The sequence below is a fragment of the Triturus cristatus genome, chromosome 5_1 (assembly GCF_964204655.1).
Source record: "Triturus cristatus chromosome 5_1, aTriCri1.1, whole genome shotgun sequence".
NCBI lineage: Eukaryota > Metazoa > Chordata > Amphibia > Caudata > Salamandridae > Triturus > Triturus cristatus.
The window spans coordinates 699,235,385-699,252,945 of NC_140587.1; the positions used below are offsets into that span (position 1 = coordinate 699,235,385).

At 44.4% G+C, this 17,561-nt stretch overlaps 1 protein-coding gene across 5 annotated transcripts in view; it reads right to left on the bottom strand.

Moving 5' to 3' along the window:
* SPIDR (scaffold protein involved in DNA repair) overlaps window positions 1–17,561 on the bottom strand; it is a 2,139,604-nt gene that overhangs the window by 122,116 nt on the left and 1,999,927 nt on the right. For all 5 annotated transcript variants that reach the window (XM_085605664.1, XM_085605663.1, XM_085605662.1 and 2 more), the window contains 2 exons: window positions 8,275–8,488; window positions 2,019–2,171 (listed from right to left, as the gene is read on the bottom strand). In XM_085605664.1, the coding sequence (XP_085461790.1) occupies window positions 2,019–2,171; window positions 8,275–8,488 (367 nt within the window). The remainder of the gene's footprint in view (window positions 1–2,018; window positions 2,172–8,274; window positions 8,489–17,561) is intronic.

Here is a 17,561-nt window from a genome sequence, read left to right on the forward strand (position 1 = left end):
TACGCGACCTTTTTGTAGCGCATTGTCAGTACGCCTCCGTATGGGTTGTTTGCTTCTGTGCCCACATCGGTATTACACTGTGCTCCTTTGTGTGGGGCCACGCCCCATTCAAATGAGAGAATGCCCTCTCAGAATAGTGCTGGTGTTACATGTGCACCAGCGTTATCAGTATTACAAAGGCGGCGTTCAAGAGTCTGCAACTCCTTCTTCAATACCATAATGCCCCAGGGGCACAAAAAGCAGGTGGACGCACATGTTGTGCCCCTGGGGCACTATGTGTAATATAGACCCAAGAGAAGAAATTTCTCTGAGCATGAGAAATAAGCATCCACTACTACACAGCTATCCGGAAACCTATTCTGACTTTTGAGTCCTGTCACTTTGTCCACTTACCACCTATCCCCAACTCCCTGCTTGGATTCCAATTGCCATGTATACTCCCTGTCCCGTGCAGTGCCCCACAGCAGCAGGGACAGACACCAGAAGCAGCCATCGGCATAAGCACATGAGGTGAGTACATATTGCCTGGCGTGGCTCGGTGTGTGGCTGGGGGTCAGGAGATACACCCCCCATATTACCCCATGGTCACACCACTGGTTGCTCATAGGCGCATGATCAAGCTGTATCACCTACACCTCCAGCAGTCATCTGTGTGGTCACCAGGACAGAAGGTGTGGCTGGAGGCCAAGGAAAGCAGTTGCACAGGTCTCCGTTGAGAACATCACTTGCAGTGCTCAAGTTAGGCTACTAAGGAGTGACAGAGCTGGAGGAGGTTGAGGGTGTTTTTTGGATTTAGTGGTCTAATGTGCCAGGAAGTAATGCTCTCATTATTTCTGCTGCTTCCTGTGCTCTTTTGGGTTCATGCTGCTACCTTCACTCCCATGTTCCTGCTCTATGGTGCTGTATCTTCCCTTCCCCACAGTGTCCAGAATCCCACTTCCATCCAGTGTCCCATTCTGCCCCTTCCCCACATCACACGACCCCCCACATCACCAGCGCTCTCTGTCCCTCTCCAACCCCTGCACGTGTTGTGTTCTTCAACAACCTATACTTCAAGCCTGTGCCGCAATTTGCACCCCCCTTCCTGCTCCCCCACAGTGCTCAGCCCCGTTCTCCTCGTGCCTGCCCACTTTGCCGGAGTCTCATTCATCACCACCAAACTTGCATGTCTCGTTCTGTCCCTTTCTCCCACATGGAGCTTAGATCCTATCCGCTATAGTTCCTCACACAGGACTAAGAGGGGGTTTCAACACAACACAGATGCTGTCATCTTGCAGACAGAGAACCCAAAATCAGTAACTTGACCGAGACCTGTGGTGCTCGCTCCAGAGTACTGAGGATATAAAGGTCAGAAACCAATTGGTGCATGGCTGAGATCACTGTACAGTGCATACAAGTAGGTGGAGTACATTGAGTCACTGCACTGTGAACCAACACAACCCCCCCACACACACATCGAGCACCACACACCATCACACACTATATACCCACACCATTACAGAATCACACGCACACCATCACATACATGAACATTCAACACATGAACATTGACATACACACACCAGCCCCATCCCTCTTGCTGTGAGCAAGCTTAAGATGTCCCTATCATACAGTTCTCTCTGTCGCACTGAAGCTTGAAAAAACCTCACACTACAAAAAATAAAAGAAATGATAAGCATTGCCCATGCATTTTGGGGGGCGGTGGGGGGTGCCCGACGAGCCTCCCAAATCTTGAGTTATGAAGAGGTCGCATGCGTCCCTTATTGTCTCATTTAAGCGCCATCTATTATGTCCTCAGCAGCACCTGCTGGTAAAGCTTTGTCAAGCCGTGCCAGCCAAGCAGGTCCCAGCTCCCAGGGAGCGTCGAGCAAACACGTTTATACATTTCAATGCCCTTTGAAGTACCCTGCACCTGGGAAACCCCACCTCCCCGACACTAATAACCCACGCTGTTGTAATGCGTGGACTATCAGCTTTCGCTCACGTCCATTCCTCAACCAGGAAAGGCCGATACACACCTCGAACACTGCACAGAGTGTTGGGCTGCGTGGTAGAATCCAGCTCGTCCAGTCCGACAGGTCCCGTGAGTTCACTCAGGTCAGCAGCAATGGAACTGCACAATGGGGGCTTTTGTAAGGAGAGAACGGTGCGTTCAACACAAAGAATTCGACCTGCCAACAAAGACATTTGTAAATTGCAGCAATAAAGTACACTTTGACGGAGCAGATAACAGCCATCAATGCATAGAACGTTTTCAGACCATTAAACTGGCAACGGAATTAAACAATCTGCGCTGTGATTCTAGAATACCCAAAGACTTTAAATACAATGAGATGCTCTTGCGTATACAGTAGTTTAACTTCAAGTAAAGATGTTAAGATCCAACATTCTGATCTCAAAGTTGAGAAGATTATTATTTAAAGCAGCTGCCGGGTGGATAACATGTCTCAAAACATCCTCAAGGATTAGACCAAACTGAGGGGCCTACCTAACCCTTTAACGGACTTGAGAAATAGTTGCTGTACTAACTTAAATGAAAAAACATGAGGGTGTGGTTAAAACGGCAAGGTAGTTGGATGCAGGATGTGTACACTCCCTTACGCCAAGTCCAACCATTGCCAACCTATTGATGACAAACTGAAAAAGGGTCAGCATGCTTTTGCCAATCTACAAACGCTCCTCCATAGCTTAAAGGTACCCTCAGAGGGCGGCTTAGTAAAATGTAATCCAGCAGAGCAAAAGGTTTCTCAATCGCGCACCCTCGAGACTATAGGGGATAGGACCACACTGACAGACCAGCGAATGAATAGAGGGACTAGAAGCAAGTGACAGCCACTACCACTGGTTCAGTAAAGGTAGGGGTTCTCTACTAGTGAGGACAGCGTGCTGTGGAGAGTTGTCTTACTTGAAGGTGGTGGTTTAGAAAAAGGGGCATTGTCAATAAAAAGGGTATAAAATTAAGCATCTGGACTATAATGAACTTTAAAGACTAGGCACTACATTAAAGGTCACCACATCAGATGACTTTGAGGAGGCTATTACAGACAATATTATAGTGACAGCCTCCAGCATCATTAGTGCACTAACTCAGGCAAAACTACAAAAGAATTTAGAGGAGATGTTGTGACCTAAGTCAACCTAAACGTATTAGTTGAAAGCAATGAAAGGAGATAAACAATGGAGCTTACATTCGCTTAAAAATCAGGAAATTGCTCAAAAAGATGGGAAACAAGCACAAAAACTCCTCAAGTGTGGGAGAAAGTTAACCGAAAAATGGTGCAAATCTCTTTTACAGTTTACAGCTAGGTAAACCTGAGATAAGAATGTAAGGCGGGAGGCTAGCGGGGGAAGGCACTTGCCTTCCTACTACTTAAAAAATGTAAAAAATATACCAAAATAAGCAGGCGGGGTTCCAATATATTTGCAGAGATTCAATATTTAAATACAGAACAGATTCTCATTAGTCCTTGTTGATGCCACATACTCTGCTGCTGGAGTTTCACTAACAGAAAAGGAGCATAAGATGGTAAATGAAGGATGTGAGAGTAATCCCATTTCATACATGCACCCCAGGTCCTCAAAACTCTGAAAACAAGTCATTGAGGTGTGGTTGCATCATGTGGTGGATGCTGGCAAAGGGTGCAGTGCTGCTCTGTGCTTTATAAACTCATAGATGAGCGTATGGGTTTCTTGAAGGCACTAAAGACTCAATAATGATGGGACTATGAGACAGAAATAAGGCAAACCTTTTGGCATAAGAGAACCACATTTTCGTTGAGCTACATTTGGATTATTACAACCATTGTGCTTTTAGAAGCTGCCTGACAGGAAACAAACACTAGAAAAATAGAGGAATAAACCGCAGCAGCTGTATAATGAAATTGCTGGATATAAAGACAACAGTAGTGAAAGAAGGTAGAGATTTGGTGACTTGGGCCATGCACCTTCTCCACATCAATCACTTGTGCCGAATGGTGCCTTGTGTAACAAACTGTCTCTACTGGTTGTATGGGTTGAGGGCAAAAAAAACCTGAAGAAAGTGGTTCTGAAAAACTGTTTTCGTCACACTAATCTTGCAGAATTTCTCTTCGAGAATGGTTTTACCAGGTTGTCGAAACCAACCTAGTTGAAGCACTTTCTTGAGGATAAAATTACATTCTTCAGGCTGTTTTTTGTTTGTTTCCTTAAGGCAAGGTTCACCCCTCGTTTTCCTTCTGACACTCGTCATGCTGTACTCTTCTTTCTTTCTTTGTTTTAACTAGTTGGTCATTGTAGACATAAAAGAGAAGAACACCGGTGAGGTGCGGCTACAGTGGTCCGCCGCTGGTTTGTGTTCATTGTTGACCATAACTGTTAGTTGTCTAGAAATTATTATAAGGAGGGACAGTCTTTATGCCTATTTAAGAGGTCATCCACAAAGAATGAAAAAATTGTTAGACAACTATCATTTTAATAATTGTTCAATGATTTGTTATGGAACATGTATGATACATGACCAGATTCCTTGTATTACATACTGTGTAATAAAGTGATCATTCCAAAAGTTTAAAACAAATATAAAATATTTTAAAAAACATTGGAAACGCACCAGGTCCTTAATTTGGGACTTATTGGTTTTGCCAATGCTTTTTGCTGATGCTGTACAGCAACATGCTGTGCAGTATAACCAAAAGTACATTAAAAAAATATGTGAAGGAAAATAAAGTCACAATGACACAGCTGTGTCATTCTGTAGGTCCATATAAGCATTATTACACACAAGTATTTACAAATTGACGGGGGCAACACTTTTTTTTATTTACAGATTCAAGGTGGATCAGTAATAGAAGCACATACCCTTTTTATAAGGTGGGGGAAGGAACCGGCAGCAATTTGCTGCCTGGTTCTCCCAAAACAATAAAGAAAAAGTAAAGAAAAAAAAGCAGTGGCAGGAAATGGAGGAGCGAGTTCGGTGTCCAATGGGGGAAGCAACAGAGACTGGATGAGAGGAGGGGAATAACAGCATATGAGTGAGAGTAACACAGGGTAGAGGGGAGAAAAACACAAGCAAGAAAACAGCATGGAGCACAGGGGAGGGAGGGGCTCTAGTGGAGAGAAGCAAATGAGTCGGAGTGCTTGCAACACGAGTAAGACAGAAACAGAAAGCATGGGAGCTGTTATTTGGATAGGGTTTAGAGAAGCAAACGAGTGATAGGACAGAAAAACACATGCACTCTCATAGAGTGCTTACACAAATAGAAAATAACGTAGTTCCAAAAATGTGAGAAGTGGAAGGGTAGAAGGCAGCCAATCAGAAAGACAGTAAAGAGTTTAAGCTCCAGGGGAGGAACAAACACAAGATGGACAAAATTGGGCAAGAAAAATAAAGGAGAAAGAAGTTGGATTAGCTTAATTTGGCTCCTGCATTACACATTACTTCTTTACATTGTTTTATATAGATCAGTACTTCTTTTATTTAATATGTTCTAACTTTTCATAAAGAAGGGGGGATTTCGAATGTATTACTGAAATACTCCATGATAACCCTTAATAGAATCAGTTCATGAGTGCAGTTCATGAGTGTTGGAGATTTTACTGGAAATGTAGCTCTTACAATTATACGAGTGATTTAAATGTAACACACAATTTTATGTAACCATAATTTATTCTGCTTAAGATTTCATACTTGTATTAATTGGGAGAGAGCGTGCAACCTCAGAGTGCACACTAACTGCTGTGCTAATTTAACGTAACCAAAGGCCCATAGCTTCTGAATATCTATGTTTAAATTTTACATGAGAATTGCTTTATTGGAATGCTCTCGCCTCTGCAGGTGCAGATACAAGGCTTCAGTAGCTAGATTAAGGCATTATTTGTTTGTAGTGATAGTAATGTACTGGAGGAATTTCTTGGCAAGAAGAAGACATGTAAATGAGGTAGAGACGAGTTTTCATGGCGGAGAAGGGACGCTCATGGACAATCAAATGTGCTCCATTGAGAGTGTGGGTGAAAAGCTGGATGTTGCTAAACTGTACCTAGGTTGATGGAAATTTACTGGAAAGTGATAACGCTGGTTACCTTGAATACTTTGTCTGCGAATAAATGTTGTATTATTAGTTAGAGAGCAGAGACCTTCAGGATTTCATGAGGTAAAGACCTCTTATGCGATTCCTCTCACTGTGTAGCTTCATGTTATACTCTCTAGAACTTTCACTTCCACACCGAATGCAATCCTTAGTAACTTGTTTGTCTGGTCCGTAATTCCTCCCCCTTGTATTGCTGGGCTTCACTGCAGTAAGGGACTCACCACCTGATCTACCTACAGCTCCTATTTCAGAGACTTCACTTCCGTGATTTTTCTTTTCCGGTTCTCTCATACATATATCTGACAGCTCTAACACTTTGGCAAAGCCTATGGAATCACCTTATGTAGGGTTCTTAGTCACCCACAGCCTCTCTTGAACTTTCTTGTTCTTACATTGTATGATGAGTTGGTCCCTGATAAGTTCGTCTGCCACATCTACAAAATGACATTTGGTAGACAACTCATGTACCCTAGCTACAAACTCATCTATGGTCTCGTCAACCTTCTGATTATGTGTATATAATGTATACCTTGCCATGACAAGGTTCTCCTCTTTTGCCTAACGAATCTCCAACCTGCATCTGGCTTCTCTAAACACATCTTGGATGGGCTGACAATTTGTCTCAACAGCTGGGGGTAAATATCTAAACACGTGCTGACCCTACTTGCCTAGAAAACTCAGAGCAATGCCTTTTTCCTTGTAGAACGAAACTCCTCCCCATCTAAGGCCTCCAGATAGTTGTTGAACATTAAGATCCAATCCTCTCAAGGCAGAGGCGCAAATAGAGCCAGATTTTGGGGGGGGGCACTAAGAAAAAAATTTGGGGGGCTGAATCTTTTAAGACATAGGTAGAGTGGAGCTGCAGGGGCTCTTAGAAGGGGTGAAACAGCGAGGCCTCATTAACATGCAAATGGTCTTTTAAAGACCTGTGAAGTGCTCGGGTGCGGCTGTGTGTGCGCCGGAAAGCTGTCTCATCCCGGGCTGCCACACACAACGGGGGGGGGGGGCTGAAGCCCTGTGAGTCCATTGGGTGTTGCGCGCCTGTCTCAAGGTATGGGTGGAGCGGCAGGTTGCATCAAGAAACATGGTGGTGGAATTACAGAAATGTGAGAAGACAAAGCTACCAAAGAGACCTCACTGTGATTGCCCTCGGAGGCTTCCATAACTTCACCAATATAATGTAAGTTCTGACCTACCCTCCCCAGAGATAACAATAGTAAGTAACAACTGTTATCTTCAAAACATATTTTCCTGAGAGATTATATTACAAAAATGCAGAACTACGTTTATGAAAGACTATCACACTGACACCTGTTCCTTGCTTCCCATAGTTTACCAGGGTTTCCAGAAGTTAGCATAGAGTAGGATGAGCTAGATTTTACAAGAGATGCTTATGACTAGGCATATGGCTCGAATTCTGCAAATAAACCTTCAGATTCTCTTTCTCAGCTTTTGTATTGCAGCCACCAAGCTTTTGGTGTGCTTCCTATTGCTTAAACTGAATTTTATTAGGCAGCTTGGACTAATCCTTGTAATACTATATTTTTACAATATGCGTTTGAGACACATCTATATCAGTTTGTTTCTGAGTCTGTAATAAAATTCTTCAAATGTCGTCAGTAGCCCTAGTCTTCTTGTGTGACTAGCTGGTTACACTGTTATTGAGATATGCAATATACGTTTACTCCCTCTCACTTCTCAGGCAACTAAAAAGGTCCATCGACCAATGAGGATAAAAGACTAACGGGTTTAGGGCGTTCTCAAAGCAAGCAAAGGACAGTGATAGAAGAACAACAAATGGTAATCAATCGACGGGCTACAAGCTCCTGTTTATTACCGGTAAACCCACAATAGGCTTTTTGCAACCAGACAGATTATGTTTTGGGTAGGGTCACGGAAATCCTTGGTAAATTGCAATATCCTTAGAATGTACAGTGTATACAGTAGGGGGTGCTTTATCAAGGAGATCATTTGTGTATTTAAAAATAAAACTTTACAGCATGCTGCGTAAGGTTGCTAGTGAGGAAGATAAACAGGCCTGGAGACCGAGCAGGAAAGACTCGACTTTTGTACCTGTGTCGGCCCTTCATGCATTTCTGGATTTTAAATAGGAAACAAGGTGTTTGCTTATGACTCTTCATACTTTGCACCGAGCTGGCAAAGAAGGATTTTCGCCAAATTGACACCAGTTGCATCCATGGCACCTTACCATCTTCACGCACTGCATCCTTGAAGAAGACTACGCAAGGCGAAGCCCCAGTGACGGCCTGTGCCACTGCCACACCCACACAGCAGGATGGAGAGACGCCCACAGGCAGAACCTTGGGAAGTTCCCCGGCGTCACCTGTGTCAGTGTGCTGCAGGCTCCTGTCAGTCACAAACAACAACAGCTCACACTGATCGGGCGGCAGGATGCTTTTTGCCTACAGTTCCAAAAAGAAAAAAAAAACAGATAACACGCCACATAGTTTGCCTTTGAGGTCAGACTAACTCACGAAGTTGCAAATAAACAAATAACAAAACAGAACTTGAGCCCAGCAGTCATAAATAGTTTTGGCCCACATGGTGCTATTATTTATCCGAGGCCATTAATCCAGCGCATTTATTTACCCTGCAGAAAGTGACTTGAAAGTACCCAGATGATTTATAGCACGCGCTTCTAATGGGATTCAGACCACTCCACCTCCCCCGAAGAGGTTATAATATGTGCTCGGGACTGCTTTACCCTGGCGCTTCACTTTGATGCGCCTTGCCCCAGGCACAGCAAAAATCATTATTCCCAGGCCAGCCATCCCCCCCTGACTTCTGAGGGACCCTTAAATGTCGACCGGGCTGCGAGAACGAGATGAGAAATGCATGCGAGCTCGCTCTTCCAGAAACTTCCTTTAGAGATATCTTGTCATCAGCGTGTGTTCTATGTACTACATATTTGTAATACGTCTGGGGGGAAAACAGGCACTCACCACCATAATATTATTGTCACCGGATTTGAATAGTTCTATTTTTTTTATTGAGATGACGTCAATAAAGTGGTGAGTCCATATGGACTTCATAAATCCTGCCACTAATGCTTTACCTTTGGTTTAACCATCTCGACAGTGTTTATTACTTGTCTACTGAGTCAGGATCTGATGGCACCTTCAAGAAAAATGCTTTTTGGGTAAGAGGCTGCACATAATCGTGAATCATTTCAAGTCATACTTTTTTTGGGGTAAACTATCTTCTTCCAGAGTTAAGGGGAGTCTGGCCCACAGCTCACTCATGGAAGATCATAACTTTTGTGCAAGATGGCCCACCTTATATAAGTGCTAGGTATGGACTCAGCTCTCTGCAGTCTATATGCTTCCATCTCCAAGAGACAGGTTTAAAAAAAAACAGATGAAGGTAGCAACACAACGATTTAATAACGACTAGGATCGACAAGTAACAATGCACAGTACACTCTTCTCCTCGCACTCACCTCCTAAAGATCTTTAACAATAACCACAAGTAGAGAAGCAATGGAAAATGTCAAGGTGTAGTGGGAGTCTACCACAAAGACATAACGAGCATACCATTGAACTGTTCGAAAACCGGGCAGGTTGTCTTTAAAAATTGGAGAAGATGTGGGCTCCGTGGCTATCCCACAGGGGAGAGATGATGGGCCCTGTAGAAGCTGAAGAGGCCTCAGCTGGTTAAAAAGTGGTGCTTTGGTGATGTGGCTTACTCCTTGTCTGTATGTTGTTTTCCGTCCCACCTCGATATTTGTCTTCGTAATCATTGTAAATGTATCCCTGAGGTGCTTGCATTCACATATGCTATTGTACTGTCCTTTGAGCTTTTCAATAAAAAGAGTTTAAAAAAAACAAAAAGAAAATCGGGCACATGGAGTCCAGCAGGTGACAAAAGCCGGATATTGTTCAAAGTGATCTTAAACTACTCAAGGTAGTAAAAAAAGAAAAAAAATACTTCCCTTACAATATTTCTTGTGGCAACTGTATCTTCCCTCAAATTCCTCATCTCTGGAAACTTTTTTATGGAAATATCATTACCAAAGGCAAGTAACTTTTTCTTCAGATGTTTTTTTTTTTTTGTAATCTTTATTTTCAGATTTTCTTATACATTAATAAACAAAAAAGATTCAGAGCGGTACACTGTCAAGTATCGTATCACAAAGCAATCGTCACACATATGCAATATTATAAAATGAAGCCAGGCATAACGACAGGTAAAATGATCATAGCAACCAACTTCGTTCGTGTCAACCCCCTTGGCCCGCCCGCATCCCCCAAAAACCATAGCGGCCAACCACATCTAGTTTCTGTTTAAAACCATCAATTATGTAAATATCCCCAACCGTGCACATGTACAATAATTTGGAAACAGATCAGACATTGATATAATAGCTTGTACGAAGTCATGTTCCATCATCCCACCCCCTCCGGGACTATGCCACTTTCTACTTGAGAGGTAGCTTTCTGGCGTTCCCGTTCAATGTACGTCTTAAAGGGGCCCCATATGTCTTTAGGGAGTGACAAACTCAGCATGAGGGTGGCATACAGTTCACTGTTTACGTTACAAAAAGCCAGGCTACGTAGCCAACTCTGCAGGGTAGGAGCAGTTTGTCTACCCCATAGCAGCGCTATTTCCCGTTTAGCTAGCAGTAGCCCAAGGGCTGCAAATCTCCTGATCTTTTTAGGAAAGTTAACTGTGTATCCCAGAAGTGCAATTTCCGGTGTGGGGATAAGTGTTAACGCCGTCATGGCTCCCAGTGCATCGTGAATTTGTTCCCAATATGTCTGTATTTTGGGGCAAGTCCATGTAAGATGAGCGAAGTCCGCGTATGGAGCGGAACATTTCAAGCAGTGGTGGGGTCTGGAGGGGTCGATTTTGTTGGCTGGTGTGTGGTATACTCGGCGGAGGAACTTAAAATGAATATGTTTGTGCCTGCTGTTGAGGGAGACCTACCTCGTTACCATGCAGCATTTTTTCCATTGGTCGTCTGTAATGGGACGGCCAAGGTCTTGTTCCCAGGCAGTGCGTATTTTAACATTTCAACGGTCTTAGACCAGAACAAGACCTATACAGTTTCGAAATGAGGTGGGTGCCTGTTTCACTCTCAATTATCAATGTTAGTGGGGTCATAGGTTCCGGTGCAATCGGATAAGTGGGTAATGCGGCTCTCTATGCTGAACGAATGCGTTGCATTACAAAGGTATCCATGAGAGATCTGTCATGAAATCGGGTATCATTGGATACTGAGAATATATGGTCGTCAGGATATAGATCCCCTATCTTTACAATGTTGAATTTGAGTAATGTGCGTTGAACTAGTGTTTCGTCTGTAATGGGGAGCCATAGAGGATTTTGGAGAGGTAAAGCCGGTGAATACAGTGTGTTAACTCCAAGAAGTCTCCGTAGCCTGTCCCCAGCCCAACTAGTAGTGGAGACGGTTTGTAGTTGTTTGGGTCACTGGGGACGCCCTTCGGCAGAACAATGGACAACTTCCGAGGAAGCACAAAGTCAGCCTCCGGTCTCAAAAAGGGAATTTGCGCATCTGGGCGATACCACGCAAATGCGTAGCTACACTGAGCCACTAGATAAGATAAATGGAGATCAGGGACTCCGTAACCCCCCCGTCACATGGAAGAGTAAGTACCTGCCAGCTGATGCAAGGTCTCTTACCCCCCCAAACCAATCATATAATATGTGTACGTAATCGTAAAAAAAGGTCTTAGTGAGAGGGATGGGGATGTTATTAAATAAATACAAAAATTTGGGGAGCACTATCATTTTGAGTATAGCGACCCTGCCTGCTATTGACAACGGCAAGCGCAGCCAGCGTTCCGCCTGCGCCTCCAAGTCGTTCATGGCACGTCCGTAATTCAAGCTAATAATACTAGCAGTGTCTAAGTGTATGTGAATACCTAGATATTTGACTGAATCATGACACCATTCAAGAGGAAATTCACAATCCCATGAAGTCGTGCTCCCTGTTAATGGGAAAATTACAGATTTGTGCCAGTTGATGCCTAGCCCCGAAAAGCGGCCAAATCTGAGTAGTTCCCTGATGATTGGTTCAAGATTGCCCTGTGGGTGACGCACATATAGTATGGTATCGTCTGCGTAGAGAGACACTAATAAGGGTCCTGTGTTAAATTGTATTCCCCGGTGGAGATGTCACTCTTGAAAGTGCCTAATTAAGGGATCCATGGCTAATATGAATAAAAGGGGGGAGAGGGGCCATCCCTGTCGTGTGCCACTTGTCAACGAGAAGGGGTGAGATAGTGTGCCATTGATGCGGAGCCTAGCCTTTGGGCTGTTATACAATAGGGCCGTAGTGGCCACGAATCCAGCAGACATCCCCATGCAGCGCATTACAGAGAGAAAAAAGGGCCATTCTAAAGAATGAAAGGCCTTTTCTGCATCTAACAGTACAGTCGCAGCAGGGACTTTTGGGTTTATCCTGTGTACCACAGCGAAGAGGGTCCAGAGATTGAGCGATGTGGAATGGTGTGGTCGACGAACGGATCGGAGACAGCAACCAGTTAGACCATTTTCTTCCGGGTCACAAGATCATATCATCTAATCCCATCATATCAAGAGTTCAGATACAGAAATATACGCCATTGGTGACATTCATCCTATAATCTAAGAATATTATGTTGGCCGGGACTTCAACCGATCCAAAAACAAGCAGTATATGGAGTCATTAACTAGCTAAATGACATAATATAATAGAAAAGCTAACTCAAGCTTCTTGTGTTTAACGGCTCAGGAAATATTTACAGATCCATACAGACATCTATATTGATCAAGTGTCATGATGTGCTATTGATCATAATTTTAGATCTTTTAAAAATGAGGAGTGGCCGCTGATTATACCATCTATTGATTCAGCTAAATAACCACTGGTATGAAAATCCCGAAGAAGGCTTTGCCGAAACGCGTTGCTATTTTATGAATACTGCCAGTGTCTTCAAATATGGCTTTGATCACATGTTCATTTGCATAAGGACAACGCAGATTGTTATGAAATTAATATACTGGTAGATCAGCTATTACAGATAAATTTGTACCTTTAATTTGTATTCATGATACATTTCTCTCAGGCTATACCGCAATTTACATTGACAGGTGGTTCTAATTTGCACAAAAAATATTTATAATGTGTATTCATCCATGTAGTGAAATTAATTTTGTATGAATTGTATTTATAAATATATATATATTTTTCCCCAAAAATGTCTTTTTTATCTTTAAAATAAAAACAAAAAGAAGAGCAATAAAAACTATATATTTTTTCAAGATATTTGTCATGATTTGTATTATATTTTTGTGTTTCTAGAGTTTACATGCCCTTCCAGGTTACAATAGCACTCAACCCGGTGCATAGTTTTTTTCCAAATAAATGGTGTGGGACAAATCCAGACTGTGCTGGGGAAATAATAAATTCCATCAGTTGAGAGAGTGTGCTAGCTAGAACCTTAGCCAGTATTTTATAGTCCAGGTTCAATAGGGAAAGGGGTCTATAGGAACTACATAGGGAGGGGTCTTTGCCAGGCTTGGGAAGGAGAATAATAACTGCTTCTCGAAGTGTAGGGGGAAGAATTTGCCTTTCAAGCGCCTCTGCGTAGACTTCAATCAACTGGGGCGTTAGGATATCTTTATAAGATTTATAGAAGTCTCCAGTAAATCCGTCAAGACCGGGGGCCGAGGAATTCCGGAGTGCCTCTATCGCGCCCACAACATCCGCTTTGGATATGGGCTCTGCCAGGAATTCATGCATACCTTTTTCCAGATAAACTAGTGCTATTTCAGACAAATAATCTTCCTGTTCATTAAGATCGCAGCCAATCCTGGAGCTGTATAAGGCCTTATAATACTCCAAAAAAGTGTCACGGATCTCCGGAGTGGAGAAGACCTGCTGATTTACGGGGGTGCATATCTCAGTTATGTATGCCCTGCTGTAAGGGGGGCAGAGCATTTGTGCCAGTACTCTACCAGGTCGTTCGCCTTCCCCGTACCTTCTAGCAGTTTGATATTTACCCAAATGTAACAGCTCCCTGTCTGCGGTTTCGCGAAATTCTACTAAAAGGGCTAAACGTCGACTTTCAACGTCAGCTGTGGCATCGCAAAGTAACTCAGTGTCTAGTGTTGATATGTCTCGTTCAATGTGGGCCAGTGTGGAACGCGAGTCTTTTAGCAAGCCCGCATTTTTAGCTATAGAGACACCCCTTATGTATGCATTAAAACCTCCCCACAGGACCGCCCAAGTATCTACAGATCCGGTGTTTATGGTGAAATAATCCTCGATGGCTTCTCGTACCTAGCATTAAAGACCCCGTCCTGCAGTGCTCTGCATGGAAACTGCCACTGCCGTTCGAAGCCCTCAGGGCGAGGAACATCCAAGCAAAGCATCACTGGTGAATGTTCAGAATATGTCCGTGGCAACGTCTCCAAAGCCCGGAACCAACCAGCAATTCCCGGGGAGACCAGACAATAATCTATCCTGGTCCATGTATTATGGTAACCAGAATAATGAGTATAGGATGTGTTGAGGATTGTGTTTCCGTCCAATGTCTATTTAAGAAAATTGTCTGCAAATATCCTGTAGTGTGCGACGGGAGCGTGGCTTTGAGTCAGAGGATGTGGAGGTGCTGTCTAACCTGGGATCCAAAAATAAATTGAAATCTCCACACATTATAATCAGGCTGGGTTCGCGTTTCATCAAGTGTATCTGGAGGGAGTGAAAAAAATCGGGAGCTTCAATGTTTGGGCCATATATGCCAATCAAGGCGATAAAATGACCCATGAGTGTGCCTGTGACAATAAGGAACCGGCCTTCACTGTCTCTTACCACTTTGCCAGGGCTAAAGGGGAGTCTCTTACGTATTAGGAGGGCGACGCACCTGGCGTCACTACTATAATTGGCGAAATATCTGTGTGCCCCCCAACTAACAGCCATGCGGGTGGTGTCAGCCTTAGGTAAATGTGTTTCCTGTAAACAGGCAATGTCGACTTTGTGTCGCATTAAATTATTGAGCAACTGGCGTCGCTTGCGGGTGTTGTTCAGGCCTCGTACATTCCAGGACATAAGGGACAGACCAGAGGGTCCAACAGTGTTACCTAGCTGAGCCATGATGGGTATATATCAAGAAACATGTGAACAAACTGCTTACTAAGAAATCATGATGGGACAGTGACCTGTTTGTATAATCATCGAAAATACGTAACCATCGCAAGGTTCCCCCCCACCACCCAGCCTCACCCATTCCCAAGTAAGGCAATACCATGACCAAATAACCAGCTTGAAGTGCCAATTAACTTTACGAATGTGTGAGAAGGCACTGGAAGGGCACTTCCGTACATTGTGAAACAGAAACCAAAACAAGGTGTACACCTTTAGGGGTGGCAACGCCACGTCGGCCGGACAGCTAACTTTTGACAACACAGATGAATAGAGAGCATTCTCCATTATGGCAACAGAGTCCAAACGAAAGGCTTGGAATGCCTCTTCAGCCGGTCCCTGTATTGGAAAAGAGTTCCATGCTGGCGTCAGAGCCACTATGTGGATTAGAAGGACCTCCCCCTCTAGATCCTGCACCGCTGTTGCTCTTTTTGTAAGTGTGGCAACATTCCTGCGCCTCAGTCGGAGTGTCGAAGACGAGGGAGCGGCCTCCCACATCAACCTTAAGCCTGGCAGGGTAAAGCATTCCATATTTCAATCCCAGGTTTCTGAGGGTGGCCTTCACCCCATTGAACTTGTGGCGGGTCTCTTGGACCATGACAGTGAAGTCAGGAAAGAAAAAAAGTTTAGAGCCCTGCCAGTTGACGTCACCCCGCTCTAGGACCAGGCACAAGATTGAATCTCGATCTCTGAAATTCATGATCCTCGCAATGATGGGTCTCGGTGGGAGGCCCGAATTAGGCCTAGGGCCAAGGGATCGATGCACCCGTTCTATGGCAAATCCTGGGGTGAAGTCTCTCTTCCAAACAAATCAGATAGCAAGCGCTCCACGAAGACGTCTATCTGCCCGGTAGCAGCAGTCTCCAGCACGCCCAAAATGCACACGTTGTTGCGCGCCTCCAAGTCTTCGTTTTTAATTGCAACCTCTTTCAAGATCCGTTCCACTCTGTCAAGGTGTTTTATTGACTGCGCCGTACTGTCCTCAATATCCAATACGCGGCACTCTGCCACATCCAGGCGTCAGTCAAGTGCCTGGACTTTGGCTCCCATGTCGACCAGGCTTTTGTCCAGTGCATCGAATCTGCCATCGAGAGCCTTGAAACCCGTCCTCATCTCCTGGAGCATCAACGCCGACAGTGAAGGAGAATCGTCCACAGCCTCCACATCCTGTGCGCTTCCGCCATGGTGGGGGCCTCCTCGGAAGGGTTGTCGGCTACTTTCCTGAAGGGCAGGACCTTTGTTTAGGGTATTTGCGGCCGATGCCGCGGCGAGGAGATATATTGTAAGGGCAGAGTGACCGTTAGGCCCAGGATATAGTCGGCAGGACCAGAACCCCACCAGGCGCCAAGCAGGATGAGTACAGCCACGGGTTAAGGAGAAATCTGTGACCCTGACCCAGTCCACCTCGGCGCAAAAGGAGGCACAGGTCGTGGGTTATCAGCATACCCGTTTCTCATGTCGCCGCCACCTGCCCCATCCCACCAACAGCAGTCCCTTGATGTGGTGCGTCGTGGAACTCAGGGGGGACGCTGCAAACCACTCCTTCGAGACTTATTGAGATTCACCGCAGGCAGGCAGGCGGTAGATTAGCTGGCTGCGGAGATCAGTGTCCGCGAAATACAGGCATGGCGGGGAAGAGAGGTGTTCTCTACATCCTCCGTAGTAGATCCTGGGCTCAAGGAGGCCAAGTGGCAAGAGCATAAGAATGACAGCGAGGCTAGAGATCACGATCCTGCAGGGCCTCAATGGCGGCGATCTGTGGAGCAACAAGCATGCCTCAGGTGGGGGGAGGGAGAAGGAGCCGATCAGTCATGCTTGATGAAGTCGTGGGGACACACCCATACGACGAACCACATGTTGGCTAAATTTCTGAGAAGAGGTCAAAGTACCCAAAAATAAATCCACAAGCCAAGAAAAGAAGTTCTGCTTGTCATTGAAACTTTTTTGTACTCATATTTATGATACATTGAGTGTGCCTCATATTATCAAGTTCTCTTGATAGTAGGTCCTTACACATATTTTTGTGTGAAGCACGGATTACTATGTAAATTTAGTATTACTCTGGCTTGGTTAAATATGATAATTATCTTGCAAATATGTTTGTCAAGGTCTATATCTCGGCTGCCTGCACTATTAAAACAATGCCTGAGCAACCCACTCAATTAACTATGACAGAGCCAAGGGATTGGGTGTTGACAAATCAAGCCCTATTAGGATTACAGCCAATACCTAAATAGAAGGAATCTGAAATGAATAACATGGATATAAATTATCATCCTACACTGATAACATCCCACCATCGTAGCAATCCACAATTGGTTGACACA